This window comes from Pholcus phalangioides, unplaced genomic scaffold, assembly GCF_987345545.1.
Source record: "Pholcus phalangioides strain wild (caught in Gottingen) unplaced genomic scaffold, Ppha-v1.0 ptg000010l_1, whole genome shotgun sequence".
Taxonomy (NCBI): Eukaryota; Metazoa; Arthropoda; class Arachnida; order Araneae; family Pholcidae; genus Pholcus; species Pholcus phalangioides.
Window position 1 is genome coordinate 11,120,094 of NW_028301603.1, and position 14,688 is coordinate 11,134,781.

The 14,688-nt window shown below is 31.4% G+C and overlaps 1 protein-coding gene across 1 annotated transcript; it reads right to left on the reverse strand.

Moving 5' to 3' along the window:
* Nucleotides 1–1,793: 1,793 nt before the first annotated feature.
* On the reverse strand, nt 1,794–14,436 carry LOC149080914 (asparagine synthetase domain-containing protein 1). Its single transcript, XM_089237600.1, has 12 exons — nt 14,210–14,436; nt 11,912–12,106; nt 11,070–11,195; nt 10,807–10,932; nt 8,518–8,996; nt 7,326–7,494; nt 7,150–7,184; nt 6,450–6,594; nt 5,343–5,410; nt 4,724–4,807; nt 4,143–4,233; nt 1,794–2,360 (listed from the first exon to the last, which is right to left on the reverse strand). Exons 1-12 carry the CDS (start codon nt 14,300–14,302, stop codon nt 2,166–2,168), a joined length of 1,806 nt encoding a protein of 601 aa, XP_089093726.1. The 5' UTR covers nt 14,303–14,436; the 3' UTR covers nt 1,794–2,165.
* Between the last annotated feature and the right edge of the window lie 252 nt (nt 14,437–14,688).

Here is a 14,688-nt window from a genome sequence, read left to right on the forward strand (position 1 = left end):
TTTAAAACTAAGAAACGGTCCACATACAACCCCAAATGACCTTAAAAACTATACAATTTTGGCTTTGGTAGAATCATTAATTGCAATCTACCACATTTGTATTATTTGGCAATATATCAATGATTTCTTTCCCAATTAAAATCAATTACATGAATTTGGTTGATAGGATTTGTGGTAAAAAAGTAGGACATGAGAAAGTAGGAGAAAAGTAGGACATTTTTTAGAAAAAGTAGGATGAGTGTGAGCCACGAATTGAAAATAAAATTATTAGTAATATTAATTGATTTAAATTGAATTTTAATTATGCAATTTATTATTTAATTAAATATTAAAAAAATGGCAATTGAAAGACTTTCATTGTCATGATACAGACAATCAAATTTAACGATCATATATTGTGTTTTAATATTACTTATATACAGAATCAATTTTTTTTCAATACTTTTTACCAGTTATACAGCTAATTAAAAAAATGTCAACCATTATTTACTATCAATTAATAAGGCATCATAAAATTTACGACCTATTTTCTTATTTTCCCCCCTTTAAATGTTCTTTATCCCTTTCAGTAGCTCAATACGTATCCTGTTTAAGTACATTCTTGAGTTAGTGAACTTTTGTAATTCATGCTCATTTCCATTTTATTGCAGAGTAGGATTATATTTTCAGTTTCATATTTTCCTTATTCCAGAAATCCACCCTGAAATAACCTCTTTCACAGAAAGGGATATATACCACACAATAAAATATAATCAGTAAATTTTTAATTTATGGGAAAAATTCCAATCAATACAGTTTTTTAAAATTAGTTTGTTGTGCTCAGATTTAAACAAATATTCGGCCAAATAGTTACGCATTATTCGGCCGAACTGAATGTTTGGCAAAAGAACTGAATAAGCAGAATACCAAACAGTGGCAAATATTCATCCCATCCCTATAGGCAATACCATTCTTTATTCTTTGTGTTGTTTGCTCTAAATTGTTTTATGCTGACTGATAATAATAGTGGCACGAAAAGGATAAACCCTCAACTCCTTTTGAAAAAAAACCCAAAAAAACAAAGTGGTGGGAGAAGAGAGTAGTGGAAATTCTTGGAAAATGACACATTGACTTTGCGTATATCTAAACAATAAATGGTGTTAAAACAGGTTTTTTTACATAATAATCCCCATATAGAAGATTTGTTCACAAAAATTTGTGGTGCTAAGCAGGGTTGGGGCTATAACAGGGAGGTGCTATGACAGGTTCAACTGTATATATGTTTTTTAAGCAGAAAAATGAGAGTGAAAGTTTGTGTGTTCCATATTATATAGGCTAAATTTTTAAAAGTTATATTGTGTAAGAATTTAACACTTTCTAAAAAATTGCTAAGATCGGTATCAAATGACAAGATAAGAAAAAGGTTTTACGAATATATAACAAAAATATTTTAACACCAGTTCATCTAAAAACACCTGAAAAAAATATATTTTTTTAAATTTGCTGATAAAAACTCATATCATTGTATATTAGGAAGATTTCTTTTTTTTCTAATTGTGTTAATATAAAAACTGAATAAAAAAACTAGTACATATTATGAAGATACGTGCTATATGGCTATGCTAGGCATTTCTAATCAATAATATTGTGGAAAGATATACAATAAAAGAGGCATAGCTGAAGACAAAAAAATAATAGCTTTTTTTACAGATAAAAAACTAGTTTTTTAATATATAATGCAATGTATTTCTATTGACAAATTAAAAAAAAAATTGAACCATTTCTGAATAAACTCATCTCTACTGTACAAGATGTGATAATATAAAAATGTTTTATTGCACAAAGAAATAGTTTTGTTTTGTACTTCATTTCATAGGGGTACCCGAGATTCAAAAATATGTTTTTTTACACACTGATGAAAAATAATAACGAAAAACACGAATGAACAATAACATTTCCCCCCCATTTTAAAAACAATTTATTTGATTGACAGTGTTAATTGAGTATGACACATTGTTTGGCTTTAGCAAGCACATCTTGTATACATTCTTATAAGATTAAGTTTGATTATGAATAGACATTTTATATGACCTCTAAAACTTAACAACCGAGCCTACTAGATCTTTCTTTAGTTTATATATATTTTTTAATTTATTCACAAGTCTACGTGTAACCATATTCCTTTGTCATGTTGTGGATAGGTTCCCCATTCGATCACATATGTCACTTCCACGTTCTTTTCTATTTTCACAGCGAGCGATCCGAGATCCAAACTGTATTGCTCTTTTTGGTAACACAGCAGAACCTCTCAATCCTAATTTAAATGCCAGAAGACGTAGTAGTAATTTTTCACCGACACCTCTGGAATAATGTAGGTTGACCTAGTGGGAAAAACAACCCATTCGGAATAAGCAAGTTTTACCAACATATTTTGTACAAATCACTGAAATATACATTTACTATTATTTTAATTAAAATTTACTGAGAAAAATTTTAAATCAATTTGCTGATGAAAATTATAAGATGATTATAATAAATGAATTATTTTGATATAGATTATTGAATATTATGTTATTTTGATGCAATAGCAGACTTTATGAAAAAAAAAAATCTAAGGTGATTATTTTATTTTGTAAAATAGGAATAAATGTTTGAACTATAATTTATTTACTTGATAAATTATTTTATATTTTCATCTGTATAACTTCCCATATAAAGAGCCAAAATTATTTTTTATATGTGCAAATTTAAAAAAATGTATGGGATGAGAAAGTGCAACAAAGGTCAGTGACCTTTAGCACAAATAATTTGTACGCAATTTTTTTCTTAGATTTATGTAACATTTTATGAATGAAACAAGTTTGCCTCTCAATGCCTTAATTGTTCCTTCCAATATTAGCTTGAAAAGTCACTCATTTTAGACTTTTTACAGATCTACAGAGATATATTCACACCTATCCATAATTTTTCTTATCCTAAGTGGGTACTATCCCCTTTATTTTAGAAGGGAAGAGCTACTATAATCTTTTGACAACTATTTTCATTTGATCCATTTATTTCTGTCACTCCACGGCCATTCTATGCACACAAAAATCCATCAGACAAGGACTTAAATTTCAAACACTCCATGTGGTTGTACTTCTTTATTGTTCATTTGAATTCATACCTGTTGAACTGGAAGCATGCTGCTGCTGGAAATTTTAAACCTATTTGCCATGTTAATCAGTACAAGGAACAGAATTCAAGCCAGTCCCACATTTGAAAAAGTCTCTCCACAGAGAGCAGACAGACCTTCGCTATGATACTTACGTAACATGAAAATTCAGGAATTTGTCATTTTCACTTAAAAATATGGAAAGCAAATGGCAGCACCAGTATAACATGATACAACCATAACTCTGAAAACATAAATATGTTAGGGCCACACATGTACACATGCACACAACATGCTCCTGCATATAACCAATTTTTCAGAAATTCCCCAGAGGAATGTTTACGAGGTGCATGTGCAGTAAAATAGTGGCAGTACAAGCCCCAAAGCAGAATATACTAGAAACTACAACATGCACTGCAGAATAGCAGTACTGTTACAGAACAATCTCTCGATGAATTTTTAAGAAAAATGTAGAAAACTATTATGGGAATTTTTACTGCAGAAACAATTTCCAGTCAGGTGAGGACTCGTTGCAGAATGCAAGCATTCTGCTTTGAGAAGTACAAGCAACAATTTCCTTTCATTTACATTATTGACAGAGATACAGCCATACCTTTGTACATAATAGTTCCTGCACTTGCCGAATTCAGTACTTGTCATAATTTGACGAGAATAAAAGGCTTGTCTCATGTTTGGAACTCACCATCCCATCTATAGAAACAACTGTCGCCAAGGGGTTTGTCAGCTATAAACAATGCTTCTGCTCACCTATATGACTTGGAAGATGACTCACTGGATTGAGTTTGATACTCATCAATTTTGATACTCTTTACAAGTTCCAGAATCAATTACTGAGATACTGCTGCAAAAATATTCAGCTAGATTTTTCTTTGACAAAGTAAACTGACCATAAATAGCCATCAACAAGCACATGACTTACTCATGCAAGTTTTACAAGCATTCAAAAATGAGATCATGGATTTTTTTAAATCTGAATCGCTTGACTTACTTTTAAGTGAAGAGGAGTTTTATTCAGGAAATTGACAACATTTTCATCTAAGAAGGGAAAACGGGCTTCTCGTCCATGATCAGATATGATCCTAAGAAAAAAAGAATAGTAAGTGATATGGAGTCAGCAAAAAAAAAAAATAATAATAATAATAATAAGTCATAAATTGTCTGGAACAGATTACAGAATAATTATATTGCATTTTCCTGCGTATGACTTACAGTTATTAATTACCCTAGTTTGAGGGAAAAAAAGGTCATATAATCTGCAAATGTGAATTCCTCTCACTAATAACGAAATTTTAAAGAATGGGAGGGTTTGTTGGTTGAAAAATATAAGATTTTTTTTTACTCTCATCTATGAATACTTCAAACATTATTTTTAAAATGATTTTTTTTCACAATATTTATTTCTATTTCACCCTCTCAGAAAAAAAAAGAAAAAAGATGCAGATAGCAAGCAGCAATGTATAATCTGCATTAAGAAATTCCACGTTCGTTTGGCTATATTTGGTATATTATACGCAGGACAATACAGTAATATGAAGGTAATAATAATAATAATAATCTCATAGAGATTACCTGTCATCTCTACCAAGATTTCTAGATCCGATGCGATCAATTTCAGTACTCATTTCATCATGAAGAGCACTCCATCCTCCAACACTATAGAAAGAAGAAAACAAATACAAAACAGTATGTAAATTGGTTCACGAGAAAACTGCCTTAGCACACACATTAAAAAATACATATAATAATAATAATAAATATAATGCAAGCAATAACTTTCAAGTAGACAAAAACTGGGGAAATATTATTCATGTAGAATAAGTAAGCAAATATTTTAAAAGGGCAGGATAAAAAATTTTCAAAGGAAGTAAAAACATTGTTTCCTGCAAAAAATAATTATAAATTACTTTTCAATAATTTATCAATTAAATTTAGTATTATGGATTCCAAATGGACTTATATAAGTGAAACTTTTATCATTAAAATATTCAATTTTCAGTTCCTTGGTTGCCGATTTCTCCCAAAAATAGGAAAAGTTATAATACCACCATGTCTAATAAGTCCAGTGCAGTCCTTTTATCGATTCCAGAGCTGATGCAATACATGCATATATTGAAAATAAAGCAATTAATAATAAATTACATATTCTGTTTTTGACGAATGAATAAAAAAAATCAACAGAAAGGGTTACCTGAATTTCGCTCGATGCCTTGAGTAACCACCAAGCAATTCATCTGCTCCCATCCCAAGAAAAGCTACCTATTTTTGAGATTATGAAGAAATTTATGAGAGATTAGAAAGAAATACTACAATTGCAAAAGAACTGTTAAGTTTAAACATTCATGTTGTAAACTTCACTTTTATATTAACTAAAACTTATGTAAACTTTTTTTTCAAAAGCATTTAAAAAAATCTTAATCTACAGATTTGATGAATAAACGCATATTCGTATAATATATAAACATTCATTTTCATTAACTTGGATGGACTTGAACCATTAGTTTGTAAATACAAAGGATATTCAAGGAAATAACAGTTCAAAACTAAGAGACTAGTTTGTGAGATTGAGCAGCAAACTCATTTTTTTCATTTCACACAACTTTTTCTTTTCTTTTTCAATTTGCATCACATTAAGATACAATAATCCTCTGATTATTAATGATACAATAGGATTTTTGAGGGGAAGCAGTGCTATACAGAAATACAGTTGGCCCTACTTAGATAAATGACAATGATTCCAGAGAATATAATATTTGATTAAGAAGGGGTATTCAATTAACCCGGGGAAGACATGAATTGCCATGTCAAAATACTAATACATTGGAGATTAATGAAGGATGAATAGTATTTAAAAACAATATTATAATTTTACAAAAAAAATAAGCTTCTGGAATAAATTGAAAATCAACATGAAATGAAAATCAAAATTTCATTTAACATTGCTCTTAATAAGAACAATTTTTTTTATTCTCTATTTTCATGCCAATGATTCTCCATGCAATGTGCCATCTAGTCATACAGCCATGTCTTTTAAAAAAAATTTCATTATTCAGAAAACTGTTCACAATTTTCTCCACTTATCAAAGTTAGTTTATATTTTTTGCTGTCTGTCCAAGCTTCTATTCTTCAATTTCATCAGAATTTTTTCTTCCTGCTTGATTTTTTTTTTAGTTGATTATTTATTGCATGCAGTAAGTGATCATTGCCTTCATTGTATTATCGAGGGAAATCCTGATAGTATCACAAATAATTCAATTCACTTTTTTCTGATTGTATAACTGAATGCAATATAGCATACCCTTGCAGGGGATTGATAAGAAGTGACTTCTCCATTAGCACCTAGAAGCACACCACAGCCACGTGCTGCAAACCATAAGGCACAGCCGATACTGTCATCCAGTACAGTGGATGATGGACGAATTAGTTGAGCTATGCTACTCCGCCTTGATGAAGACAAAAAAATAACAACTTGAAGAAAAATAGAATCGTCTTCAATTTTCATACACAACATTTTTAATATTCATTTAACATAAAAATATGATCTAAAAACCATTGTAAAGGTTGAATAAATCAAATTTTCCAAGAATTATGCCCTACTGCTCACATTGAAAGGATCGACTCATCATTCTGTGCTATTATTCCTTTTGGTATTTTAATTATTTGATCTCATTGAATTGTATAGTCGAGGTAAAATTGAGATAAAGCTCACTGCCAGACAGTTATTTTATATTCACCACATACTAGGTAAGAGCTAATATTGATGTTTTTTATCAGATGAGAAAAGAAGGAAAAACATGAATTTGGGGGAGGGGGGAATAGGATAAAAAAGATGGATAGCACTTGCCCTGACATTCACCCCCCTTCTTTAGAAATAGGCTAAACTATGCGTACAACCTTTTTTTAAAATCAAAATATGTTAACAGCAAAAGGGCCGATGGTTGAGAAAATTGTAAAAAAATGCCAAAACAATCATATTGAAAAAAATTTACGTTCATTACCTTTCTTGTCTCAGTTCTGCTTGTGTTACATTCACCTGAGAAAACAAAAACACATTATGAATGATTCTAGCAAATACGTTAGAACCTAATTTTTGCAAATGTGATTACAAAATTGAATTCAGTTTTTTAAATCACGCAGATTTAATTTTTTTTCCACAATAAAACTGAAAGACAACCTCAACGAGATTCCATTTTCTGTTTGGACTCAATCGTTTGAGCTCTTCAAGACCCTGTCGAGCGGTGATTCTGTCTGGAGTATTGAAACTTGGTGCTACTGGCGAATCATCACCATACATAGAAAAGGCAACATTAATCAAATCAATAGAAACATTTTTCCGAATATGCCTACGAAATGGAGGAAATGAAACATTAATAAATGCTCACATACACACATAATTCCCCCATCTATTATACTCACTAGTAATACATGTATTATACAGGGTGTTGCCTTGAAGTGGCGACAAACTCAGAGGGGTGATATTAGGCATCAAGTGGAACAAAAATTAGCATAGAACATGGTATTGCAAACCAGGTTCAGTCAGTGAAAATCTGAAAAATACTTACGAAGAGTATGACGTTGAGTTGGACAAAAAGGTCAATAATCAGTAGAAAAAACATTTATTTGACATCATGATACGATTACAATACAGTCTGCACAGCACAGTTCAATGTCAGAAAGTAGACGAAGAGGTATGATTACAGGAGATTTTATACTTATTATTGTACTTTATTTTTTACACCACAGGCTATGTTGTGATCATGTTGATACATGTTGTTCATACATGATCACAACATAGCCTGTGGTGTAAAAAATAAAGTACAATAATAAGTATAAAAATCTCCTGTAATCATATCTCTTCGTCTACTTTCTGACATTGAACTGTGCTGTGCAGGCTGTATTGTAATCGTATCATGATGTCAAGTAAATGGGATTTTTGTACTTATTTATTTTACTTATTTGGTACTTATTATTGTACACCACAGGCTGTGTTGCAATCACGCTGTCAAATAAATGTTTTTTCTACTGATTATTGGCCTTTTTGTCCTGCTCGACATCACACCCTTCATAAGTATTTTTGTGATTTTCACCAACTAAACGTGATTTGCAATATCATGTTTCTGTTCCTTTTAGTACCTAATATCTCCCCCTCTGAGTTTGTTGCCACTTCAAGGCAACACCTGTATATATTCAATATACCACTATTTAAATTTTTTCAGCTATATTTGAGTAAAAAATTTGGTATTAGTTGTGTGTGTGGTTAGCCATATTAAGGTTGCAGCAATATAAAACATGTAAAATGTTGATACATAATGGTGACACATGTTAAAAGACAATGCGGGAGGGGGGGGGGGAAGAAAGAAACATACCTATCAACTAAAGCTGCAATGACAATAGAATCCAGTCCTCCAGAGAACAGTATACATATGAATGAATGGATGCAGATGGTTCGTCCTCCTATGCAATTTTTACAAGCCGATTGTACATTTTCTACTCTAAGCTTTACAGCATTACTGAGAAAAATTTCAAACTCTGTTAAAACACCCTTATACTGAACACTAGATGCCAATCTTTCAAAAAGTTTTTCATTCAATTTATCTGAATGGGCTCCTGTCTCAATCGCATCGTCACTGAATTCTTTACTCAACGGATGACTCACTGGAGGCTTGAGTTGATAATCTGCAACAGTAGTTTTTATTATTGAATTTTCTTTAGAAAATGAAGAACTCTGTATGGGTAGACCAGAAGGCGTAGTACTCCATAAATATTTCCTGATATTGAAAGACCTATCTGGTATGGAAGACCAAAAGTCAAGGCAGAAAATTCCTTCACATCCAACTTCTTCCCACTAAATTTTAAGACAAAAAAAAAAAAATATATATAAATAAATTGTACACAAAGGTCAAATAGAAGCAAGTGAGAAAATAATTAAGAACCATTTTTTGATCGTGACAAGGCTCAAATCATTTTGTAGGTTTTCCTCGTGATATTTATAATATGGAACACTTGAACACAACATATAAAACTACTGGGAGTTCAGAAGAAATAATAATAGCAGCGTAAGTAAACCAAAAATGAGAAAACTTTCAGTTACGTTGCTGTTATTTTATTTCTACAATTTCACCCAAAAGGTAATTTATTTCCACTAGAGTTCCATTCCCAACACGCTAAAGAGTGCTTACGTCCAATTCGTGCAAACAAGATCTAGATCAACATCCAAAGTACAGTAAAAAATTGACATTATACTGTCTGAGTAGGTCAGAGTTGCTAAATGGGTGTTCTTCTTCTTCAAGTTCTTCCGGGAAAAAGGTTGAGGACCATGAGTTAAAATCATACAAAATATAAGCATTTAATAAGACAAAAAATATTAAATTCACGATGTTTGTGGAGATAAATACAAAATAGACCAAGGTTGCCAGGTTTTTGACGGTTTAAACTGTCATATCAAATACCCTCCATCAAAAACCTCAAATATTGCTTTTCGATATAGAAATTCCCATTGAAAATACACACATCGATTTCATTTAATAAAAATACTAAATTGGACTGAAATGTCTTTTAATTTAGCCGTGCTGATTGCATATGATGCTTAAGAAAAGCTCTTATATCTTATTCTAAGTGTAAAAGTAAGAATGACAACATATTTTTGACTATTTTAATACTAAGTTTTGAGGTCAAAACCTAAACTGGTGGTCTCTTACCACACATATTTTGAATGAACAGCTCTATTTTTCTTAGGAAATTGAACACAGGTAATCAGTAGTTTGGATAACATTAGCAGTTTAGATAAAATGGACCATAAACTTATATATCTTTTTGGTCTCGCTGTCAAAAAATTAAAACTTCAAATTATAATTAATATTAAGTTTTAATTATTGTAATAAATTAGTGTTTAAAAATAAAACACAATATACAAGAAAGTAAGTTCTTCATCATGGCATCAAACTATTGTGTTCAAACTAATATCCAAAAGCATTCATTTACGTTTTCAACAGTTTTTGACAAGTTTAAAACCAGTTTTGGACGCTTGTCATGTCAAAAACCCAACCCTGAAATAGACAAACCATAGACATTTTGTTACCTAATGAATGCCGTTATTAAAAGTAAACAATCAGAACTGATTTAAAGCTGTACTGGTCGTTTACCTTTAACAATGGCAACCATTAGATAGTCAAAATATGTCAAGTTGTGTCTATTTCTTCCCTCCTCAAAAATGCTATAAATTTGATATTTTTTCTCTTCCTATATCCACGCAAAGTGTTATCGTTTTTCTTTTTCAATTTTAAGCATTTTTAGTTTTCATTTGTTTTAATGGTGTTCACTTCATCAGTAAAAAAGTTTATTTGGTTAGACTATTTTATGCGTGACTGAATCACAGCTGATCACAAAATGATCAACATTATTTAATATTCTAAAGTAGATAATGTTAGATGCTCAAATATATGATAAAAAAAAAAAAGCTTTTACAAGTTGAAACACTTTTTAAAATTGTATGATTCTGAAATATCAAATGTCTAGTAGGGGGAAACCCAAGAAATAAAAAAAACACTTCAAAAAATGAGATGCTTATTCTTTAATTATTATTAATGAGGAATTTTCTTCCAGTTTAATAATTTGTTGCTGTGAATAGGGTGAAATTGTGAATTTGAAGCTTTTACCTCTCCAGGACCTGTTATCACAGATGACAGAATAATTGAAGATTTCGAAGATGTGGTACTGAGATTCCAAAGCAGACTCCTTCGGCCGAATGCATCTCTTCCAAACCATAATCGACCATCATTTTTCTAAAAAAATTATTTAAAAAAATATATTGTAGAATAATTTGGTTTTTTTTATATAACAAAAATATTCCACACCTGTAAAAAAATATTCAAAAACAAAATCAATCATTCGGGTAAATTCAAGACAGTTAAGACCTTACCTGAAAATAAACAAATGACCATGGGCCCCTGATGTTTCTAATAATGCCCAAGATATTCGGCTCCGATGCATCCCAACAAAATGCTTTTGAGAGAGAAATCGTATCCGACATGTTATCCGTTGAATACTATAATTATAATGAGAAAAACACAACATCCTACATTTCTATATTACCAATATCAATACACTCATTAGCTTTCTTATACTGAAAGGAAATTGCAAAACAATACAAGCAAAACATTCAAAAGATTTTAGGATTCCATATTCATTTTGACTATTTGAGGTTATTAAAACAATTTTGAAAAATGTTAAAAACAGCTGATATAAAAAAAAATCTTTTCTTTTCTTAGCAATAAATTTATGAATAGCATAATGGAAAAACAGGTTTTGCAACCTATTTAATTTCCGTTTTCACATCAAATCACTGGAATTTGTCCTCAGGTGACCAGACATCTTTTGCAAAGCTTGGCGCTGTGACTGAATTATGAGTTGTCCTGGGAGGCCACAAATAGGAAGCATTTCAATGCCAATACTTCCAATGTGCTTCAAATTACATTCTCATACTACCTTTGAATAATTACGGAATGAATAACTCGGATCAAAATAATTTTCTGCATCGTTAGCGAGAATGGTTTTACTACTTTAGGTATATTAAACATGAAAATACATAAAATATATAGTCTCTCAACACTTTAGTAATATATAGCTCATTTTAATAAATTAGCTGTACAGTATAATAACCTTTACTACTAGTTATGGTTCCACGTCATAGCATAACATGCCTCAAATCATATGGCACATATTATTCCATAAATTTTTATTTAGCATCAAAATATCCATTACCATATCACCACCAAAAATTTCTCCGTTCCATAGCAACAAATTTCCATCCCTGTCTTCAAAAGGCTGAGCAACTAGAAAGTCTCCTCGAAAATGCAGCAAAAACCCATAGAAATCTATTTTGACTCTTGCAAAAGGTCTGATACTTAATGAATGGAAAGCATCTGGTCCTCGATTTTGAAGGTTCTCAAATGATACCTGAAAAAATAAAAAACATGGTAATATGAAAAAAACCGTAATTTCATTCATGCATGATAAAAACACATTACATTATATAGAGAAAAGTCTACATATAATTACACTTGTTAACGGAAAACTGATTACTGAAAGAGAAAATGATAAAGCAACAATGAATGTAAATCAAATTGTAATCACGAATTCCACCCACTGTTGATATACATTAAAAAAAATGTGTTAAAACCAGGGGCGACTGTCTATGTAACACTTGCCAATGTGTGTTGCCAATTAAAATAAAATGTTTATTAATGTAATTAATAAAATTCCCATGTTAATTAATCTATATATATGTCTTACATTTTAATAAAAGACAACTTTTGCAATTTAGTTATTTTATAGCTTAACTCAAATATTTTGTTTGAGAATTCTTAATGTTATTATTAAGCTTATAATAAAGATGTTTTTTCTCTACTTACTTTCAATATGCTCAATTACGACACTATTTTGCAAAAACTACGATAAAAACTAGGCAAATGCAATGTGTTTAATGAAGCATAATCAGGGGTGGGAAGTGACAAAGTCCATTTTGGAGCAGATATTTATAAATTGGAGCAGCGAAATCAACTTACAAGTGTATTTTCGTTATATTTTCGTTTATAAGAAAGAAACAAGCCTGCCATTCGGATTCGGCAATAAATTGTAGGTCCCAGTCTAATTAGCCCTTGTGTGCAGAAAATGACAGCGGTGAAAAATGATCAACATCAGAATATAAGAATTTCCAAACAAGACTTGAAAAAATATTGTTGTAGAGGGATTTATTATCATATTGAGTCTCATTGTCGCAAACCCCAAAGCAGGGAACAGCTGTCGTATAATCTGCCACTTGGCAATTTTTGGCGCCGTCAGACACTACGGACTCGAGAAAAAAAAATCATCTTTGTGCAAAACATAATATAAATCACCAAGCATAAATATAGAAAAAAATATCAGTTAAAAAAAATTATATCTGGACCATTTTCTTAATAATAAACGGATCCAGGCATTAAAAATTCTGTAGGTTTATTTTAAATAATAAAGACAGAAGGCATGGCAATGGATGAATAAGTAATAAATAGAACGAATTAATAAAACGGTATGATACAACCTGACCAGATAATAATCCAAATGACTTGAGCTACAGAAGGGAGGAATAATAATCCAAGAGAGAGACGCCCTGGAAATGGAACAACGGCTGTTTTGAATTTTTGAAAAAACACGGTGAACAAAAGAAAAATCCTGTTCGGCGAAGTCAGCGCCATCTAGTCTCACCCAGCGAAAACTGAAAAGATGTTAAAAAATACGGCATCCCAGAGCCCCATTATGACGGTCTTGGCGACTTATCGCGAGAAAAAAGTCGTCAAAGTCGTGGCGGACCATGCTACATCTGTTCCCAAAGCAGAATGTTTTGCATTGTTCTGTAACGAGCCCTCAGCTGATTGGAAATATTCTGCAGCAAAAATTCCTCTAATATGTTTTCTACATTTTCCTCAATATTCTTCTAGATTGTGCTGTAGTAGCACTGATTGTTCTATGACGTCACAGATTTCAGCATATTCTGCTTTGGGGGTAACGAGGTTTCACCTGGTTTTTATTTTCGATCCCATATCTGGTTTAGGAGGTTATATATATTTTATTTTGATCCCTTATTTAGCCCAAGAATGTTGTTTTGTTCATGGCGTGCGTTTTTAATCACAATTTTTTTCCGTTTTAGCAGCCATAGTATTATCCCTTGTTAACAATTTTTTTCTTCTGCAAGAAAGATGTCTGAAAGCATGACTCTTATTTCACACCCTGTGATTTCTCGTCATGCTTTCGGAAGTTTTTCTCGCCAAGGAAAAAAGAAATCACCACCACATCGCCAAAAAGGGATTATACGTAATTGAAAACCGCCAATTTTGCAGCAACCTCGCTTGTGAAATGTTAGCCATGCCATCGAATGTTTTGAATTAGCAATACCCTAATAAATGATTTTGAATTAGCAATACCCTAATAAATGATTTTGAATTAGCAATACCCTAATAAATGATTTTATTAGGGAATTGAATATTTTTTTTATTTCGATAATATTAATTAGGGCATATTTACACTAGTCAATGTGGTGGGGATTGCCGATGCATCACAACTCGAAGTTTCCCCGTCTCCAGTCTCGAAGGTAATGACCACACAGAGTCCACACATGGTGAACACATTCAGTTCGTGATCAAACCTCTCTTCTTGTTTTCTTTTTCAAAGTAATCACTCAACGATTGATGCCATTAGCCTCTTCCGTTGTAATCAACCCTTCAACTTCCTGTCGATTGATGAATCCGAACGGCCCGAGCTGATGCACGTAACTCGAGGGGATATTAATTAAATGTCCCATAATTAAAATTAAATTTGATCTTTATATACGATCAGAATGATGAAAAAATAGATTTTCATCAGAAAAATACGTGTATCTATTTTCAGGTTCGATAACAGTTACAGTGTTTGATCTATTTTTGAGAAGAGAAGTACTTTCACCTGTTTAATCGAAGTGGCAAATTAACCAATCTGTTGAATCTGTCAGGAAAATTTCAAACAAT